The 20,443-nt window shown below is 39.7% G+C and overlaps 1 protein-coding gene across 4 annotated transcripts in view; it reads left to right on the top strand.

Moving 5' to 3' along the window:
* Positions 1-852: 852 nt before the first annotated feature.
* The window catches only part of MYO1B (myosin IB), a 95,784-nt gene continuing 76,193 nt past the window's right edge, over positions 853-20,443 (top strand). For all 4 annotated transcript variants that reach the window (XM_086466140.1, XM_086466138.1, XM_086466139.1 and 1 more), the window contains exons 1-2: positions 853-987; positions 15,508-15,623. In XM_086466140.1, coding sequence (XP_086322266.1) covers positions 853-987; positions 15,508-15,623 — 251 coding nt within the window. The remainder of the gene's footprint in view (positions 988-15,507; positions 15,624-20,443) is intronic.

The raw sequence follows: 20,443 nt of genomic DNA, 5'->3' as shown, positions 1-20,443 counted from the left end.
AACACGATTGAAGTCTTGATCTAGTATCCCTCAAATGTCACTCACTGCTCAAAAAATCAAATAACACAGTAGTAACACAGTGGCTGTGGACAGCAGCAAGAGATAAAAGGCTTTGCCTGTTTTAAAGTGGTTATCTGGTGGATAGGTACTATGGCAAGTTAACACTGATTGTATAAGGTAGTAGTTGTTCAAAGGTGTTTTGAAAAACAAGAAAAAAGATTTAGAATTAAAATACACTGCGATGATGGGGGGGAGCAAGGACAGCCTGATAGCATTTTATAGTTGAGAGGTTACAGCTGATAGGTGAAGTTCAACTGTTGTTTTGTGTAGCTGGAGCTGGTTCTTGATTTGTGTTGTCAGCAAAGTTGTTCTCTTGCCTCTGGTTCCCCGTTTGCTGGCTGCCACTGCTAATATGTTCATTTTTCAGTCTCATCATGAAAGCTGAAAGCCGTAACTGTGTGACTGGAGCTGTTGAGGAGCTCAGTTAATCTTCTCTAGCGTTTGGATTGGAAGGATAAAAGGCTGAGAGGATCAAATATATGTTGAGTTTTGGCCTGACCTTGACTTCTTTGTCTGAATTACTTCCTTTATCAGACTTGGTTACTTTGTTTGATCTTGGTCCCCTGTTTAAGCCCAGGGTCTGCATTTTGCCGCTCCAGTTACATAGATGCGGAGTCTCCACTTATCATTTGGAATGTTGCTGCCCAATGAAAATGCTCCCTTAAGTGATAAAATTACAAATGAATCCGTAACTTAAATAGTGTTACTGGATAATGCCTTTGAACAGTTAGAATGATTTTGAGTTAACTTTGCTCTTTGTTTTATTCTTGTTTTTTTTCTTTGCAGGAGAAAATGGCCAAAATGGAGGTCAAGACGTCACTTTTAGACAACATGATAGGGGTGGGAGATATGGTTCTTTTAGAGCCGCTTAATGAAGATTCGTTCATCAATAATCTGAAAAAGCGCTTTGATCACAATGAAGTATATGTGAGTATATGTTAACAAATTGCATCCTATGAGGAGCTATGTTGTCATTCTTAAAATATGTGTGTGTTTATAAGGATACACATAGACTGAATGCCTGAACATAATCTATTGTATTAGGGATATTTTAAACCTTACTTGTGCTGTAGTCTTTCTTGTACTGCATTGTTTGCATTTGATCTTTTCCATCTGGGATATTTTTCCTTTTTCTTTTTCCCCATTGCACAACATGGTGGACCTCTGATTTTCATAAAAAACAGTTCCAGAACTGATGATGACAATGACTTTGATACCCCTGTTGTCAGAGGACATTGCAGTTACAAATAATTCAGTTACAGGGAAGGCACTTCTAGGATGTTGAAGCAGGTTGATGTAGAAACAATACATGCTTGGAATATGCTAGGGCTAGCTTAAATGTTGCCTGCTATGTTTGATTTGCAAAAAAGTTATGTTTATTAGAATGGTTGTATTTTGAACTAGAAACAGTGAGCTTGGAAATATGTGGAAGTAATAAAAATCTTTAGGCATATTAATCTCTTGAGTGATGATCGATAGGAGAGATGTTGTGAGCTGACAGTTGAAACACAGGCAGGGAATGAAGAGGCAAATTGTGATTCCAGTTAAGCCTTTCATTTCCTGCTTCATCTCTCTTTGTTCCATTTTTGTTAAAATGGGCACAGTATTGTATCTGTTGTACTGCTGAGACTGCGTGAACTTAATGATTTGTAGAGACTTTCTAAGACCGCAGGTGAAAGATAAGTCTTTTAAGAGTAAAGCTGAAATATTTAAGCCAAAGCAATTGTGCCTGCAGCTTATTACAATCAAATAGATGTGTTCTGTACTTAATTATAACTTAACCCTCCCATTCTTTTAATTTTCAGTGTGACTATATTTTTCCTTCTTACTAAGCATTTGAACCGTCGTGGTTTCATTGTACTTTTTCCTTTCCATTCTCCAGTATGAGAGGATCTGTGTTATTTTTATTTGCTTCTTCTGTCCCTTAGTTATAATCTGTGCTTTTGTACATCTGTTTATTGTCTGTTGCATCTTTCTTCTTGAGTAATTTTCCTACTCAGCTACGCCTGTTCCCTTTTCTGTAGGCGTTAGCTTGGTAGTAGAGAATTGCACCTATCTGCTGTTGTATCACCTCTACCTATTTGCTCCTTAAGTTTGGACTGACAAATTAACCAGAAAATTAAAATAAGACAAGGACTCTCAGTATCCATTAAAACCTTGTTGGAGGAAAAAGCAAAACAACCTGTATTTGTGGAAAGATTTCTTCCACAATGGTTAAAAGAAATCTTCCTGATACCTTTTAGAGTTACATTTCCAAAAATTTGTGACTTAAATTTTCCTTGTTCCTTGAAGATGTAGTCTGTTCCTTCTTGTTACAGGCAGGTAGATAGGAGACTCTTCTCTGCTTCTCTTTCCTGCTGCTTCTGGCAAGTCTTCCATATTCAACAGCTGCAGGGACTGCCCCTTCTGGGATTCAGAGGTGTTTTTCAGTCAGTGGCTTGTATAATTAATATGTTTCACATCAATTTTAGGATAAACTCTATATTCCTAATACCTACAGTAGAAGTGGGTGATACTGAATTATCTCGTTCCACTTCAGCTCAAGAAAAATGTGAAGGAGAAGGAAAGGGAGCTATTTGCCTGGAGATTGAAGAAGGCTGTACTACCTTGCCTGATCTTTGGGTCGTATTTGACAGTTTTATTTAAAGCATTAAGAATAGAAACCTATTCTGTGAGGGTAACCTAGACTATGCAGCCATATTAAGGGTTGCTATAGGATGTATGGGAGTGGATTTCTCAAGGATTTGCTTTGTTTTGTTTTTTTACTGTAAACTACTATGGATTGCGAGGTATTTAATGACATGTTTCTGCTTAATTTAGACTGGATAGCTTTTTCTTGAAAGAAATCAGTTTGAATGACGAATGGGTAATCAGTTTTATTTTTATCTGCTGTTACGTGCTAGCTGACAACCATGTTCAAACACACAGTTCTTTCAGATGGTGACAGTGAAGCATGTATTTTCCTCAGTTTCTGATTCGGCTGGGCCTGGCACTGGCGTGCAATGTAATTAGCTGTATGATGTGCTTTGGCAGGTGATACAAGGTGTCACTTTTCTCTAGAAAGGCAAAGGATCCTTTGCCTTGCAGGTGGGAAAGCCTAATACCTAAACATGCGCTGTTGAGAAGAGTAAACTGCTGCCGAAACCAAAGGATGTTTTTCTTGGTATTTTTCATTGTTTGGTTTTGTTTGTTTTCTTTTTTTTTTTCCTGCTGAATCATTCCCGTGTCATTTGTTACACTATCATTTACGCTTTTTATCTCCAGATTTGTTTGATCGTGTGATTTTTATTTTATTTTTTTTTTAAGGTTTTACAAGTACTGTTTGTGAATCCACACTCTGAAGGCAAAAAAAAATGTTGCAGATCTTTGCAAGTATTAAAACTTTGACTATATCAGTGGTGGAGAGAATAGAAGTTATGTCTGTGCCACATGCTGCTACCAAGTGTACACATTACTTTATGGTGCTGCATGGTTTTATTTACCAAATCAGTTGAGGAATAGTATCTCCTTCCCATATCAGTTGAATTCTGCTGCCTTGCAAATGTTATGCTACTTGCATATTTTAGAAAACTTCTAAAACAGTAACAGTTGGAACAGTGCTCCCTGTAACAACCATGTTAGTTTTCAAGTGCAAACGCTTCTCTCTGTTCTCCTTGTTGCCACCCACTCTCTTCTCCCCAAACTTCACTCACGAAAACTACACTTTGTGTTTCTGTTTTTAGACTCAGATGAACACAATGAAGCCCTTGTTGCATCTGGAAATAACGTGTGTTTTGCCATGTAAAATCTGTAGTTGCATGCTATCCTGGGGAAACCAAGTTGGACTATTAAAGAGCTACTGTTGGTGCTTAACAAAGACTGCAGATTTCTTTGGCTCTAACAAGCAACATATACAAGTTGACCTCTTGGGATCCTTTCAGAGGGCAGTAGGAATGGATTGGTCTTTCATGGCTCAGTTGTGGGATTAACTTTAGCCCTCGTGTCAGTGCTCCTGGGTAGGCATTACTAAATGTGTCCAAGTTTTAAAAAACCCAAGTCAAACTGAAGCCATAGGAACAGATTAGAATGTTTCTACAGCAGTAAACCAGGCCTTACTCAACACTAGTTGCTAAGCAGTTTCCTGTAGACTGATGACTATATCTGTGCTACATATGTTAGTTTTAAAATGGAGTTGCAGTTATAACCTTCAAAAGTGTTGGTTATGAGGAATGAGACCTGTAACATGGATAGCTTTGAAAATGCTGTAAAGCTGTCCAGACGTTGCATAATTTTGTTAGCCAGTCTTGATAGGTAAACCAACAAAGGGGGCTTATAAGAAAGATGGGGGCATGGCCTGTTGTGATAGGACAAGAGATAATGGTTTTAAACTAAAAGATGGTAGATTTAAACTAGATAATAAGGAAGAAATTTTTTTACAATATAGGTTGTGAAACACTGGAGCAGGTTGCCTAGAGAGGTGGGTGAGGTAGAAGCCCCATCTCTGGAAACATTCAAGGTCAGGTTGGACGGGGCTCCAAGCAACCTGATCTAGTTGAAGATGTCCCTGCTCACTGCAGGAGGGTTGGACTAGATGACCTTTAAAGATTCCCTCCAGCCCAGACTGTTCTATGATTCTATGAAATGGGCAAGTCAGAGCTATCAGTGAACAATGCCAAACCTCTACCCATAGCCAAAGATGACAAGATAAATGGGATCATTCCACTGGAAGAGAATACAATTTTTGTCTTTTATAATCTCTTTCACAGTAGTTATTTTTGATGCTGAATGTTTGATGTTGGAGATCCTTGTGCCAGCTTCATTTACCCCTTTGAAATCTTTGATCTTCTTTGTAAGAGCTCCTCTTGCAAGAGCATTCAGATCTGGATCCCCTGATGGTCCTCTTGTACCCTCCTGGGTCTGGTCGCTATAAGCCCTTCAAGAAGATTAGCTAAGTTTGATGCTGTGGTGCAACAGGGCAATAAGTGTACTCCTAGCAGTTAGAGAACAGACTACAGCTTGATTACCTGTTGTTCAATTTTATGTGTATTTGGTGGAAAATTTAATGGACTTGGGTGTTAGGTTGCATACCAGAGTGCAAAGCTGGAGGCCATGCCTATAAAAATAAGCATGAGGACTGGTGGAGCTGGAGTTAGGCCAAATATTCTACTAAAGGCCATCAGATTCTGCAGTAATATGCTGAGTGGCTTGGGGGGGAAGGGCTCATTGGGTAACATACATGTATTAATTGAAAATGGGAATCTTGGAGTTTAGTCATGTCTGGAAATGTCTAGGGTATGTCTGACCAAGAAAAATCTCATTAGAAAGCTATAATTGTTTACTATGTTCTTTTTCCAATTCTTAAACCTTTCCCTGATAAGATTTGCATCGTGTTTTCACAAAAGTTATTTTCTGTAAATATCAGTAACAAAAGCCTCTAAGTTTTTCTTTAACTTTACAGACTAAAATGTGGCTGATGGGCAATGCAGTTAGCAAGTAGAGAAAATCACAATGTTGATTACTTGAAAGTTCTAGGGAGCAGTTTGTGCGGTTACAATGTGTGACCTAGAGACCACATGGAAAACTTTAAATGCATTAATAAAATTCAGTTTCTTCGTGACTGATTAATTTTGACTCATTCTGTTGAACTCCCTCCCTGAACTTTTTTTATTAAGTTATCTGAAATAATCTCAGCCAATCCAGCTCAGTAATTATTTTTCTTTTGTATTTTGGGATGCTGACAAATTGGAGGGGGGCATCTGTCTATATGTGTATTAACAGTCACTCATGAATGGTAGACATTTGGGATAAATTGTAGTACATGCATCAGTCTGAAACTTAATTTTGTACTGGGTTTGTTGCTTTGTGAGGCGTGTGGAAGCGGCAAGGGAGGTGTGAAGTCTGGAGGGGAGTGGAGGTGCGTAGGCTCGCGGGAGTCGGCCTTTAGAGGCCAGATCCGGCTTTATTCTGCTGCCCTGCACATTTTTCCCTGCAGTTATGTGGTTTCTTGAAGTCTTCCCAAATTCACAGAGGTCAACATTTTGTTCCTTACAACAAAATGTTTGTTTGCTTTTTGTTCTTACAACAAAACAGAATCTTTCTCTGATGTCAGTGTTTAATTTGTATTTTCTCTGCGTGGAGTTCGTGGGCTGCTTTGGGCAGGAACAGTTTTATGGTACTGAACCCATGTTGTTTTATCACTGAAACATTAAATACTTGGCATTCCAGTGTAATAACTCAGTGTTAGCTGTTTGAGGTAGCATCCTTGTGGCTGCCTTCTGGTGGCCTGGCTATTGTAGTGTGCTCGTTTCACAGACTGAGCTGCTTCCTGTTATCTCTGTTTTAATATTTTAGGGGTAGGCTTTTTGTTTCTGACTTGACTTTACTCCACTGTGTCTGTCTATGTTATCAATTCACCCATTTTTCAGCTACCTTACAGTATTTAGGATTTTACTGAATTGCTGTCAAGCATAGTGGCTTTGTTCCTTCTGCACTCATACCTGGTGTTTCAGATGCTACATGTGGAAGAAGAGGTGGGGGGACAGAATTATGTGAATGAGACCAGTTGTCTTGATCTGCACTGGCCTTGTGTGACCTTCCCTCCATATAACTTTGTTGTCATTGTGAAGAACAATTTGTGATATTGGGAAACAGAAATGCAGCTTGCTGGGAAAATCTTCAGTATAATATGATCGAGTAATTGTTGAAATTCAATTTTATTCTCAGTTTCATTACCTTCTGATGTCAGCATGATGATGTTGGTCTTTAGTATGTTGTTTTTGGGGCCAGATGGAGGCCTTTGTTGGGTTTTGAAGAGTTGTCCCCTGTGGTTCTGGGTACATGCTAGCTGCGTGCATGCCTGTCGGTAGCAGGTCTGTGCCTTTGCTGCTCCTGCAGCAATACGCAGAAGAGTCTATTCCCCTCCCAGATCCAGCTCTGCTGTCTTGTACCTCAATGTATTTACTTGTGTTTATCCAGTGAGTCCAGCATGGATTGCTGGTCTTCCTTTGGGAGTTCGAGGCGTGGCAGGTGTGGTGACTGAGTTGTTTCGTAAAAGGCAGGGTGGTTTGAGAGCCGGAGCAGAGCAGCCAGCCATCCGCCTGTGATGGGAGCCCAGGGGACCCGAGTTTCCTCAGATCTCCTTCTCTTCCTCCCTTGGGGGATGCCTGTGTTGGTTTGAGCAATTTTCCCAGCAGTGCCTCAACAGTTCCCCTCTTTGAGGGAAGCTACTGAGTTGCAGTAATAATATTGTTGCAGCTGCCATGGGCTAAGGCCTTGAAGCCTGCTGCTTCTACTTCAGATGTGAAGAAGGGTTTGTATGCCCAAGGCACATCTTTTCCTGTGGTAGCCTGTGGTCTAAGAAGTAGTATTCTGCCTCCCTGTAAATCTTGCTTTGCTTGTTATCTAGATAGAAACCCCATTGGTCCTTTGTCCCTTCGCATCAGTCTGCTCTGGTAAAACAAACTTTACTCCTGACTCCAGGCAAGTTATAGAGATTTTTCACAGCCAGCAGGTTGGTTACCTTTAACCTTGAAGTCCTTCACTGGAGGCAAGTTACTTATCTCAAGGCAGTGCTTAGTTTCCTTTCCTTTTGTATGGCTCCCATGATGCTAAGCATAGTGTTTGAGGCGCTTACTTGTAGGGCTGTATGCAGTATCTGCATAAAGGAATAAGAAAACATGAATAAGGATCACAGAAAATTTCATGCATCTTGTGGGCTGTGTGTAGGGGTTGTCTTCTTTACACACACTTTCTTTTTTGCCTCTGATGTGACGCTTTTTGAAAAAAGAGAAAAGATGTAGGGAACGCCTCCCGTAGGGCCCTAGGGACTCTTACACTCTTGGGTTCTGACCCAAAATGCTGTGTGTTTTTTCAGTTTTTCATTTGGGCATTTACTAATGGTTTCAGTGGTCATTATATGAAATAAAAACATAAAGGGAAGATAAATGAAAGCTTAGCAAATAGTAGAAATAGAAGCAAAAGTGTCCAAGTACTGTAAACCTGTGGTTCTCGCCCTGAAGAACATAGCTTAGCCTTGGCTGTGGCATGGCAGGAGACCTCTCCCCCATGTTTTTTTGTACAGAAATAATGAAACATTTTGGAATGAATGCTCCTGCTAATGTTTTCAACAGTGTTTTCTTGGCATAGATGATATCCAATCTCCAGCTGCTGTTTGCTTACGAAAACAAGTCTTTATCTTTTTGAAAGTGAGCAAGGACTGATATTCTGGAGTATTTAAATGCCTTAAAATTTCTTGTGTCTGCTTCGGGTTAACTTCCTCATCACTTACTTTGCAGGTTTCATCTGTAATTGCATCTTGCGTAGGAGTTTTGTTTGTTTATGTAAAAACATCACAATGTAGTCAGAGGCAGATGGCTGATTAATCTGCTCAGTTAATAACATTAGAGTCTGTCATAATGATCGCGAGGTTAGCAGCAATATTCACTGAGCAGAGGAGAGATTTCTGTGCCCTCGAGAAACTCTGAAGAGAAACCTGATAATCTGTGCACATGCGTCCCCTTTAAGTGCTTGTTTCAACTTGCCATGTGGGTGTCTTTCTCTGGCAAACACTCCGCTCTTACTTCAGGGTTCAGATCTAAAACAGGTTGCAGTACGATTAAGGGCATGATCCTGGCCAGTGCATGTTACCTGTAGCTTGTTCAGACTGCTGCTATTTGCACGGTGATTTGCAAGATCAAGCCTGTATTGAAGAATATTTTAGCAGCATTGATATCCTTTTTGACATGGGTTGCTTGTGTCATGATTGTTTGCTTTGGGATATAGGCGTGCACTTCTACCTGTTTGAGCTTAGTTTCTTGAGTCATTTTATCGGCCATCAACGTATTTGGTACATGACTGTGATTTGTACTAATGCTGAATTTTGTCTCCCCTGGCAACAAGATGGTTTTGCTTGGACTGTGGATACTGTTGCCCCAGTTTCTTCTTTTGCTGGATTTCTGTTCACACACCATAGCCCCCTCCAAATTTCAGGAACTTGTCCAGTGCTCTATGTGATTTTCTTTACAGTCTTTACTGTCCTCTCCAGGTTTTACAAGGTTGCTTATCATGATTAATAACTGCATTAAGCAAATATAATAGTTCACTGGAAATGTTGTGTTTTTTTTTTTTTTTCTATTACAACATACAGACTTTGTCCACTATATTTCTGGGGTCCAAATGCTATGTCCTAGAGGGTGGTATTGACCAAGAGAGTTTTAATCATACTGAGGAATAGGCTGTGTTTGTTCAGAAATCCAGTATTATATTTCTTCACTGGTACAAACATAATTAGAAAGCACTCTATTGAAACTGCAGTGAAGAATAGCATCAAGGAGAAGAAGTTTCTCTGTTATATATGGAAAGAGAGAGTGGGAAAGACTACATGTGAAAGTCTGGTTTGTATTTTCAGTGTACTGCAGATTAGCTTTTGGAAAAGTAAATTTTTAGCGTTGGTTTCCCTTCCAGTGAAGGGGGTGGAAAAAGGCTTTCTTATCTGTAGTAACTCACTGATTATTGTAGCCTCTTTAGAGCTGATCAGGAACTTTGTAGAGATGCTGTATTTGCAGGGAAATACTAATGAGAGGAGCCAAAGCACAGAAGTTTCTTTTGCTAAGAACTGGTGCTGTGTGATGCAGTGTGAGTCCAGCCCTTACTGGACATGGGAAAATCCACGCAGAAGCTCCTATTCAAGGAAGTCAAATTTTATTAGTTCCTGTTCTTTCCACTTGATCATTGCTTTTGGGGATCTTGGTGTTGGGCCTGTGTAGTCACTTACAGATGGTACCTGGAGGCTCTGCTCCTGCTCCAAGCTTGCTGAAGCAGGAGGCATTGGCTCAACACAAAGTGCAGCTGCATGGCTTGGTTCACAGGTGGAGTTTATTTTGTGTGTGCTGTCATGAAACAGTGCAGGCAAACCCTGGAGTATTACAGGATGAAATCCTAGTTAGTTTGTTTGTTTGTGTTTTTCAAGTACCCAGCCCAACCCTCTCCACGAAATTATAAAAATGCCTACATTGCTATACACAGTAATACAGTAAATCAAAGCCCCAGAAATAGTTATAATGGTCTGAGGTGGTTTTGCTTTTAGTCTTGATGTTACTCTTTTCCTTATTATTTTCAAAGTAGTGTCTTGCAACTTTGTGAGTGTTTCAGACCTGAAGAACACAATAGATGAGAAGCTGGTTTAGCTATTTTATTGTGGCCAACCACAATGAAATACAAATTTGAGCACACAGCATGATTGTTCAAATAAAAGATGATATTTTAATAAAGTACTGATCTATCTGCTAATGTTTATTAAAATGAGAAAACTTCATTATGGAGTAACATTGCAGTGTTAAATTTGCCAGGTTCTGTTTGAGTTTGAGACGGTTCAGAAAACTGAGAACATGTAAATACAGGCTTCCTCTGCGTGTGCCATCTCCTTGGCCTCAGCTATTCTGAGCATGCAGCGGCACATGTGCTTATGAGCTGGCAAAATCCAGAACCACAGTAGTTCAGGCAAATACAAATGAAAATGAGTACTATATTAGAAGTATAATTTTGCATATGTCACATTAAAAATACACAAAACCAAAACATAGCGCTCCCCCCTACAAAGCAAACCGTGCTGCCCGAACCTTGGTTCTGGATTTGTTCCAATAAAATCTAGTCACACTTCTCTTTGATCTTACTTCAGTCTCTCATTTCAGTGAGTTGTTTTAGTGGTGTGATCCAAAACTGTTCAAAATGATAGGAACCCAGTACACTCGAGCATAATTAATATTAAAGAAATGTGCATTATATATATCTGAAGTATTAGGATTGATCTGCATAAATGGAAGAATCAGTATCCACGCTAGGAATCTTTTTTTTTATTAGAACTCATTTATTTTCTATTTTAATGCTTTAGGGTTTAAAAAATAAGTAAATAGAACAACCTTACTGGGCCCTGGATATTCAGCACACTTCCAGGATATATTAGCAATTGGGCATTTTACAGCAGGAGTGACTTGTGTGCAGCAGCAATTTTTTTTGGACTGTAACAGGCTGCCATGGGTAAGAAGTATGGGTTTGTTTCTAACAAAACTGCCAAAAGTGATATAGAATACACTTCTAGAAGGTTTGTAGCAAATCTGTGTAGCTGCTTAATGATGTTAAATTCTACAGAAGATTGCTTTGCAGAGGATGCCACAGATCCAGAAAAACTTTTAAAGATATGGAGCAGGCTATTGTGATAGCCCCAGCTCTGCAGCTCCTGCTCCTGTGCTGCAGCCTCAACTGGCGTTGATAACGTTCCCTGGCTTCTGCAGCTTCAATCTTCTCTCTTCTGGGCTTTTGGGGTATTGCAAGCCTAACTTTACAAGGAGGAAAAATAGCTTTATTAATATACTGTGTCCCACAGTGTGAAATGTTCTCCCATAAGCTCTACTAGTGGTCTTCTAAAAGCTCCTGTTCTCAAGCTGGCCTGTAGTGCCTCTTCCCTGTGTATCAGATTTCACCGCAGTGCTTGTGCATCCTGGCTGCAGAGGTGTGTTGGGCACTTCTGCCGGGCTCTCTGTAAGGTTATTGCAGCCTCTCAGCTGAAAAGGTCCACAGGCATTTCAGGCAGTTTGCTGGTTTCTAGCAATAACTTTCCCCAGTGCTTGGCTGAAAAGAGGCTGCTGCCTGTAGTTTCTCCCAAGCAAGGGGAGCCTCACATCATCTTGCTATTTCAGGCCTCTTCTTAAGCCAGACTTAAAGCTGCTTGGGTGAGAAAGGCACAGAAGGCCTTGCAAGGTGCATATAAGCTTGAACTAGTAATAATATCTTGCCCCAAGCGATTACATTGGCTTTCAGTCCTAGGGGTAGAAAATCAGACATCAGAGTATCTTGGTCATTGCATCTCCAACAGTACTTAGAAGTGACATGTAACAAATATTATCGGCTTTTCCAGTTGAATTGTGAATTAGAATTTTCTTCCTGCTTGGGGTGTTTACTGAACAGGAATAAGTTGTATGCATTGTTTTGGTGAAGAATGCAGAATGTGTTGTCATTTGACCTGAGAAATTTGAATGCTCTTTTCTGCAGATGAAATGTTAGCCCGTTACAGTGTTGCTGTGCTACGTGGCAGATGCACTGATAAACGTCGAGTGAGAGACTTTTGTTTTGGGTTCTGGACAAACACGCCAAGGAGGCAGAATTTGCCTTTGTGAGTTACTGCAATGAAGTAGAAATTTGAAGGAAGGGGTCTTATCAAGAGTCTCTAGTTAGCAAAACTTGAGAGAGCAGATCTTGCCCAAGCTTGCATAATGACACAATGACAAAGCCAATAAAGAAATCAGATCTCCTGACCGCATTCTGTGCATTCATCATGAGGACATTCTTCTGGGGTTTTGTTTTTTTTCCTTAAACAGGGAAAATGAAGGATCTCTTTAGTCCCTGGGGTGCCCTGGTGTGGTCTCCTACTACTCTTGGGCGTTCTGCTTTCAGCACTGGAATGTTTCTGTATTTGTTGCTTGCTCAAGGATTTAAGCCATTTATTTTGTTTGTTTATAATAGAGTTCTGGTGGGAAGGCAGATGTTATGTGGGAAAGCTATTTTCTGGACCTGTTTATCCCCGTTATGCAGAATCTCACAGACCACCAGTAGCAAGTAGCTATTAGGCATCAGCTTTGGGATATTGGCATATTTAGAAGAGGAGATGTATTAGTTCTTGTAAGTGGCTTTGCAGCAAACCCAAAGATTTCTTGGCATGCTTTGGCTTGTTTAAAATGGACATGGGTGTGTCTTTGTTTCTATATAGTCAGTTGACCTTTTGAAATATTGGTATTTTAGGAAATGGTCTGTATTTGTTCATGTCGGACAATAAACAGCTGACTTGAATTCCCAAAATACACCATCTAAGCAATACTTAGCTGTGGTCTTCTTTAGAAGAGATGGTTCTAAATAAATCTCATTTGAATGCCTGTGATCAAAATTAAAAATCAAGGTTTTCACTTCCACTCATCTTTCTTTACCTTGGCATCTGGGGTACTTCAAGGAACTTACCAATTAAATTGTATGCTATTGTGGTAGCAGAATAGCTGAAAAGGGCAAGTCTTTGAGTTCCAAAGAATTCTTGTTTCAAAACATAATCTTTAAGAATCTGGCCTTCATCTCTCTTCTGCTGATACTTTCCAGTACTGATTTCACAACAGGCTGAATTCACAAATTCTTAAGATGCAGGAGGAAACAAGTTAATATATTGATGTTTTATCAGGAAAGAGTCCTAACTGGAGTATCCACGCACTTGAAGACTAGAAGGCTTCTTACTTTTGGTTATCTGTTATTCTCGCCAAGGATCTGTAGGCTTGCAAATTGCCAAAGTCACATGTGTTGAGAGAGCAAAGTAAACACTGTAGAAAGGCAATTTTTGCATTTTCTTCTTGTTCAGCCGAAGAGATTAGACATAGATGGAGAACACTTTCCTCCTTAGGGGGCAGGATGACCACAAAGCTAGAGTAATTTTTTTATTATTATTTGAAGAAAATACATATGAACACACACTGCAGCATGTGTTTGAAAGAAGCAAAAATCTTAATTATTTTGAGATTTTTTCAACAGTCTGTATCTGAATGCCTTTCAGGGGGGCCGTTGCCTCCCAGGTTGCAATGTGAGGAAGATTGGAGTTGTCCCTCTTTTGAGTTGCAACCTGTCTGCCAAGATGTGAGGCACCTTCAAGCTTGTTCCCCCTCGCAACATGCTGCGTGGGCTCTTGGTGTGAAACTAGCTTGTTTCTAGGGTATTTGGTCTGCTCTGGGCTTGGATGCATGGGAGGAAGTGTTTTGCAGAAGGTTTCTGGCCAGTTCCAAAGGAGAGGAGAAAGTATGCGTTGTTTAGAACTGTTAAGCCCAATTAGTGAAATATTGTGTTTCATTGTAGCGGCAGTTGTGTGAGGAATTGTCAGCAGTGGCTTCTTCTGTTTCATTTTGTGGGTAGTAAACGCTACAAGGATGAGCTACAAGAGTCTCCGAAAGCCTCATGCTACTTGTTTTATTACTGCAGTCTAGATTGTTGATCTGTGTTGAACAGAACGGAAAATGCCATGTTAGTTCACAGCTTGCCTGTGCATATGTGTGCTATGGAAAAAGTGAAATCTTGCTCTCCTAGCTTTCTGCTTAGGACCAAATTTGGTTAGCAGTTAGCAGAAGATTGCTTGAAAGTTAGATCGGCAAGGATTGCAGCAATTAGTATTTTTAATTTGTGACTGCAGCTCTGGAGGTAGTTCAGTGCTCTGCTGAACCTGTTGGTGGGTAACTCGGGCTCCTTGTGCCTCTGTTCCCATTCAAAAATGCATATTACAGCAGTTCCCTGTAAGAAAAATTGTGGGGAGAAATCTGAATGATGATTGCGAGGTGCTAAGGTATCCCTGCAAAGAGGCCATTTAAAATCATAGATCTATGTGAAAACCATTGTACTGATAGTTACTAGCAAATGTAATCCAAATAATGGGAACCTGTGGCTTTTGTGTACAGCCTTTACACCTCCCAGGGAGTCCCTGGTTATTAGAAAGTTGTGTTTCATCAGGTGTTATTTATTTATTTCATGGCTGTGGAAAGAGATACCGAACACTTGGGGTTTAATTAATCTTTGATCAGTATCTGCAGGCGGGGTGGAATGGGGTTTTGGCATTTTTTGCCACTCAGGTATATTTGAATGCAGCCCCTTGCAGCTGGAGTGAGGTGTAGAGAGCTGTGGGGCATGCCGCCGTAGGCAGGTTAGTTGTGTCGCGTGCCAACATCGTCATCATGGTGTACAGTATTAGTCTTCATTCAGCTTGGTAGTGAATGGGACCTAACAGAGTAAAACAATGCATTACTCCGTCTGCTTTCCAGGAGTAATGGCAAGTATGTTTAGAATCTGGAAAGAAAAATTAGACTTCATGTCTGCTGAGGAACCACAGCAGGGCTTCCACTGACTTGAATCCTGACAGTAAACCTCCACTTTGACAGAAACCTGTCAGAGGCTATTACCCTTCAGGTTTCTTTTCTATGAAGCTCTTCTGTACTGAAGGCTTTAAAGAGGTGGCATGAGGCTCCTCCTCGGGCGAGGGAGCACAGTCAAACTCCAACTGTTCCTTTACATGGTTTTGTATGAGTGCCCAAGGTCTGCAGCAAAGCTTGTGTGACATTTGCCATGCACATGGAGTCAGTTCTTTGTGAACATCTGTGTCCTTTTTCCTTTCCCTCCCCCACCTGAATTAGTTACAGAAATTTGTATGATTGGCCTTTCTTTTAAAAAATGTTTGTAAGAGACTTTGTTAGGCGTAAATAGCTACTTGGTACCTAACAGTGATTGTTGAGAGAGATCTAAAAGGTGTTTCAGAGTGTATGTGTATATTTATTCATTGCTACAATTAGGCTTTTTGTTTGTTTGTTTTTGCATAAGTATTAAATGGCAGAATAATATGTAAGCAGCAAAAGTATGTTAAAAATAAAAATCCGTGATAACTTTTTTGTTTTCCTTCAACAGACATACATTGGCAGCGTGGTGATATCAATAAACCCCTACAGATCTCTACCCATTTATACTCCAGAGAAAGTGGAAGAATACAGAAACCGAAACTTTTATGAACTCAGTCCTCACATGTAAGTGAAGAAGTTTTAGTTTTCATTCTGTCCTGAAACAGATGGTACCAGCTGTCTTCTTCCTCAAAAGGTCTGTGCTGATTAAGGCAAACAAACAAACAAAAAAATCACAACACCACTCCCCTGAAATGACTTTTTATTAGTTCATCCTTATTTTAAAGAGAAGTCAAGATGAGTTACTCTTTCTGTTTCATGTATTTAGATCCCGGTATGTGCATTTCGGAACGTTTTCCTGTAATTGTTAGCAGTAGCCTTTATTACTGCATTGTAAAGCAGTCTGTTTTCAAGGAAATCTGTTCTTTCAAAGTCCAGATTGCCTTGTGAAAGCCTCTAGGTGTTAAATATGTTTGAGTCATATAGTGTTACTTTTGATATCTGAAACTTTTAATTTCTTTTTGCACAATGCAAAAAATGAAAAAAAACCCTCATGATGAATGCAGAAACGTATTGGATATGTCTGAATGGTAACTGTAGGAAAATAAAAGCTTGATCTCCTCTGTGCTGGCAGCCAGAGTGCCATAAATATATAATATGAATTTTAAGGCTAAAATATATAGCATATATACAAACATAAAATATTGTAAAATATGATTTGTATATGACATAAATTCCAAGTCTACATATAGGAATAGAAGGCTGGGTAGTAGGTATAATCTCTTATTCTGACTTTCATTTGCCTTCTGTAATTCCTGTACGGGGGTGCATATTGCAAAGAAGTCAGGGGCCTTGCCTTGTGGTTATAGAGAACGACATGACCAGTATGATTTGGGCCTGGTCAGAATTATTGAGAATAATGGAACATGGTTAAGCCCTGTCCGTAATAGGACAAGACTTTGATCACAGTTGTGGGTGGTATGGCTGAAAATGAGGGACCTGGTCTTCAAGGTCTGTATGTTGCAGTAATTGTTTTATCTTGTTAGACATTGTAGTGGTGAGATTAAAGCCAGCTGTTCCTCTCCTTGGCATGATGCTGGGATAGAGGAGTGTTTCCAGTGTGAGGTTGCCACCTGACTTTGCAGTCACATATTCAGGAGACTGACTTGAGTGATCAGCAGTCAGATAAGTGTCTAAACATGGCCATAAATTTATGCATCTTCCTTCAGTGTTAGCTTTTAGGTTAAAAGGAAATTATCTGTGAGAAGAGTTCTGGAAGTTATTTTGTCTGATTAGATTTTTGCCTTCACACTTCATCTGTAACTTTTCTAGTAACATTGGCTGAAATGCAAACAGCCACTTAATCAGATTGAATAAGGTTCTGGTCATTCTTGGCCCTCTTGGATCTGAAGTCTGGCTATGTTCAGGTTTTCTTTCTTCACAGTTTTGTTTAGCAAGCACAATTGCTTGTTAAATTAGCGCAGTTGCTTGCTAAAAGAACTTTTTGCTCTGCTAACTTTGTTCATCTCCATAAAATTTGCTGTCATATGATGGAGGATTTTTAAAAAATCTAGGAGTTAAAGCTTGTCTGACATTCTGAAAGTCAGTACTATGTACTTGGTTAAATGTTGAATCAAGTACATGGTAATATATTGATCTTCACATTTTTCCATCTCTTTTGAGAGATGTTTTTCCAGAATAGAAATAGTCAACATTCATTGTTGTATGTATTATGAGAGTCTTGGTAGAAAAATGTTTCATAAACATAATTGTATGGTCAGGCTGTCATCTCAGAGCAAGAACTTCTGGAGTCCAAACACTAGAAATTCACTTTAAGAGTAGTAGATTGAAGTGTGAAAATGTTGAATTTTAACTTATGTCAGAAAATCTCAACTGCATCATAGTAATAGATTTTCCTTGCAAGTTTGGGTAGAGTGCCAAGTCATGAAAAGTGTAAGACTAATTTGTCTTAGATATGATCTCTCCACAAATTTTCTTTATTTGGTATTGTTTCTGTATGAAAATTTTGTCTTCTCACACCTCCTAAGTAGACAAAAAAACCTTTAAAAATACAGGATTAGGAAATAATCTTTGATACGGTTACTTTTACAGATACAGTGTTTTCTTTATAAACTGTAGAAATATAAAATGATTTTACTTTATGGTGACCTTGCTTCCCTTCCTACCTGTCTGTAGATGCTTATGAGAACCTCAGAATCAAGACAGTCACTTTTGTCTCTGCTTAAATTAACTTCTCACCATCTTTAAAAGATACTTTTCAGATATTGTACATTTATAACACAAGTGCTACGTAGACTGCCTTACACCACCTCTGACAAACCTAAACAACTTTTCGTCATCTTTAGTGTATAGTGCCTTGTGCTGTAGCCTGAGCATTCATGCCAGTCCAGTTGTTCATTTTGTGAACATGGAGGTGGTACTTGAATGCTGGTTAATAGACCATGAGGTGAGCTTACAGGGTGGCTGTATAGTCCTGCTGCAGCCAAGCCTAGGCTGTTCACCAATGGGGCACCTGCCTACCATGCTGGTCAGTATGGGCCAAGAACTGGGTTTGAGTCAGAGCTGGCATCATCCCAGCCTTGGAGCTTGCAGCTGTTTCTAGGGTTGACTGATCTGGGAGTAGCAGGCCAGTGTTAAAAGCAGGGTTCAGGTATATCTGGGGAGGTTGCTACACTTCCACAGTGAGCTTGTAATCTTCAAGGTGTTACTGTTTAGCTGCTCAGGAGCTTTAATGAAGAGATGGTGTGAGACAAATTGCAATTTCTGATGTTTCTTCTGACGTGGCGGTAAAAAACCCTACATTGATTTGTAGAGATATACATACTTAATTTTCTTTGATGTGTAAATCTGTGCTGAGCCATGGTCTCTTCAGAACTGATTGTGGGTAAGCCCGCTGTACCATTTAAGTGTGCTTTGGTAGAAGACAGTTGGTTCTGTTGTGTAATCCTGAGCAAAGCAAAACTCTTGACCATTTATAAGGAAACTAATTCATGTCACCTAGAAAGTGTGTCTAGAAATAAAATGATACGTAGTGTGTTTCTTATTTCAGCATCTCATTTGTAAAAATAATCAATCTAATTTTGTTAATAATGCTAGCTAGAAAAATGCAAACAATTTATTGCAAAAAAATTTCTGGCAGTGGTTTGGTTTGAGATTCCTATAGAAACCAGGTCTGTATGGCACCCAGATTCTTCTGTCAGAAATAAACATGCTGTCACTGCTGGCATGATAGCTCATATTCTTCAAGGTCTGTTGTTTTGGAGAGAACCTCCAGGTTTGGGAATCCCAGGTTTTAAGTGTCAGCGTCTCTGGAGCAGACTGCCGTGAGATGTTCCCAGAGCTCTGGCTCTGTGTGGGAGCTCCTGGGAAATGAGGAATCTAAATCCTGTTTTGGTTATTTTCCAGTAGTTTCATATAACCTTCTGTCTATGCTCGAGGTACGTGCAAGTGTTTCAGTGTGATGGATTGGTAGAAAGGAGGATGTGCTTGAGCATGCCAGCTATCCCAATAAAATAGCAGGCTTGGTGAGCAAATGAAAACAAAAGGAAAAAGAGAGAGAAGTATATAATGACGTGGAAGAAATCCATACCTAGAGAGGATTTTTTCCATTTGTGGTTTTGAAGGAAACATATACTTAAGGGAGTGAAAAATCTGTTCACATATTTTCTTAGCCCTAACCTGAAAGAGGAGGGGAGTGAACATCTAGTCTTCCACTCTATATTTCCTCAAGAACATCTGTGAGAGTGACTGACTCTTTCAATGATGCTAGTTAATACTTAATTGCAGGGTTTGGATGGGGTTCTTGGTTGTGTTGTTTTGTTTCGTTTCGCTTTTTAAAGATCTGTGGAAATTAGAGTAAGGCCAAGGACACAATTTGAATAGGCAGCTAAACTAAATTTCTGCGAGAAAGTTTGTGGTCGGGTGGTTTTAGATAGTGTTATACCTGATAAAATGTGATCAAAGAGATTTTACTTTAATAGTTCATTCCTCTCTAAATACACCACTGTTGTTGTGGCACCATGTAATAAAGTGTTACTTTTCTAGGTCTCCTGGAATGCTTGTTCTCATAGTCTGTGGCTATTTGCGTAGCTGTAATAGGAAGTTTACCAAGCTTTTTAATTGGTTTTTTCCTAATGTTTTCTTAATCTTGCTGGTTTTGTCTTTATCTGCAAGGCAGGATCAGACTTGTCTCTGACTTGACAGGGCAGAGTATGACATTTCGGTGTTCAGTTGGCTGCTTGATTTCTGCAGTCCTTACCCTTCTGTTCTGCTCTTTCAGTTGATGTAATTACTTTTTCAGTTGATGTAATTGCTGTTTTGCTTACCTTGTGGGTAATCCAGACGTGAGCTGTCTGTCTTGCTAACATACATTGACTTCCACCATTTCAAAGGCAGCTGCTGGCATCTTTGAAATGAAGGCAATAAGAAACAAATAGCTTATCGTACAGTTTATTTGTAACTGTGATGCTGTATCACTTTCCTACCAGTAACAGATTTGCTTTAAGGGATTGCGGAGTAGGTGCTTTATTGCATTTCCTATCTTAACATTGGCTCCTGGCTACTAGCGGCTCTCCAGCTCTGGGAGACTGGGTGGCATGTACCTTTTTGCTCCCCTTTATGTTCTGAAACACCTTACCTGCTCACTTTAGAAGAATCACAGATTATTTTAAGTTGAGGGACAAAATAGAAAGTGGCCACTGTGCTGCTAACAGTAAGCTACAAGCAAATAAGAGTTCAGAGTCAATGTCTGTTTCTTTTTTTTTTTAGCTGTGCACTGAAGTATTTATGGTGAATAACTGGGACAGCAGGAAAATATCTGGAGAAGGCTTGTACAAGACATCTATTGAATTGCACTTAGGCAATTTGGCTGTATATTTTATTGTTATTAGTTCTTTTAAGTCAAATATTTCTGAAGAGATGACAGT

This window comes from Leptosomus discolor, chromosome 5 (genome assembly GCF_034619465.1).
Source record: "Leptosomus discolor isolate bLepDis1 chromosome 5, bLepDis1.hap2, whole genome shotgun sequence".
Classification (NCBI taxonomy): Eukaryota; Metazoa; Chordata; class Aves; order Leptosomiformes; family Leptosomidae; genus Leptosomus; species Leptosomus discolor.
Note: the sequence above shows the minus strand (reverse complement) of the source record. Positions and strands in the feature narration are given on the sequence as shown.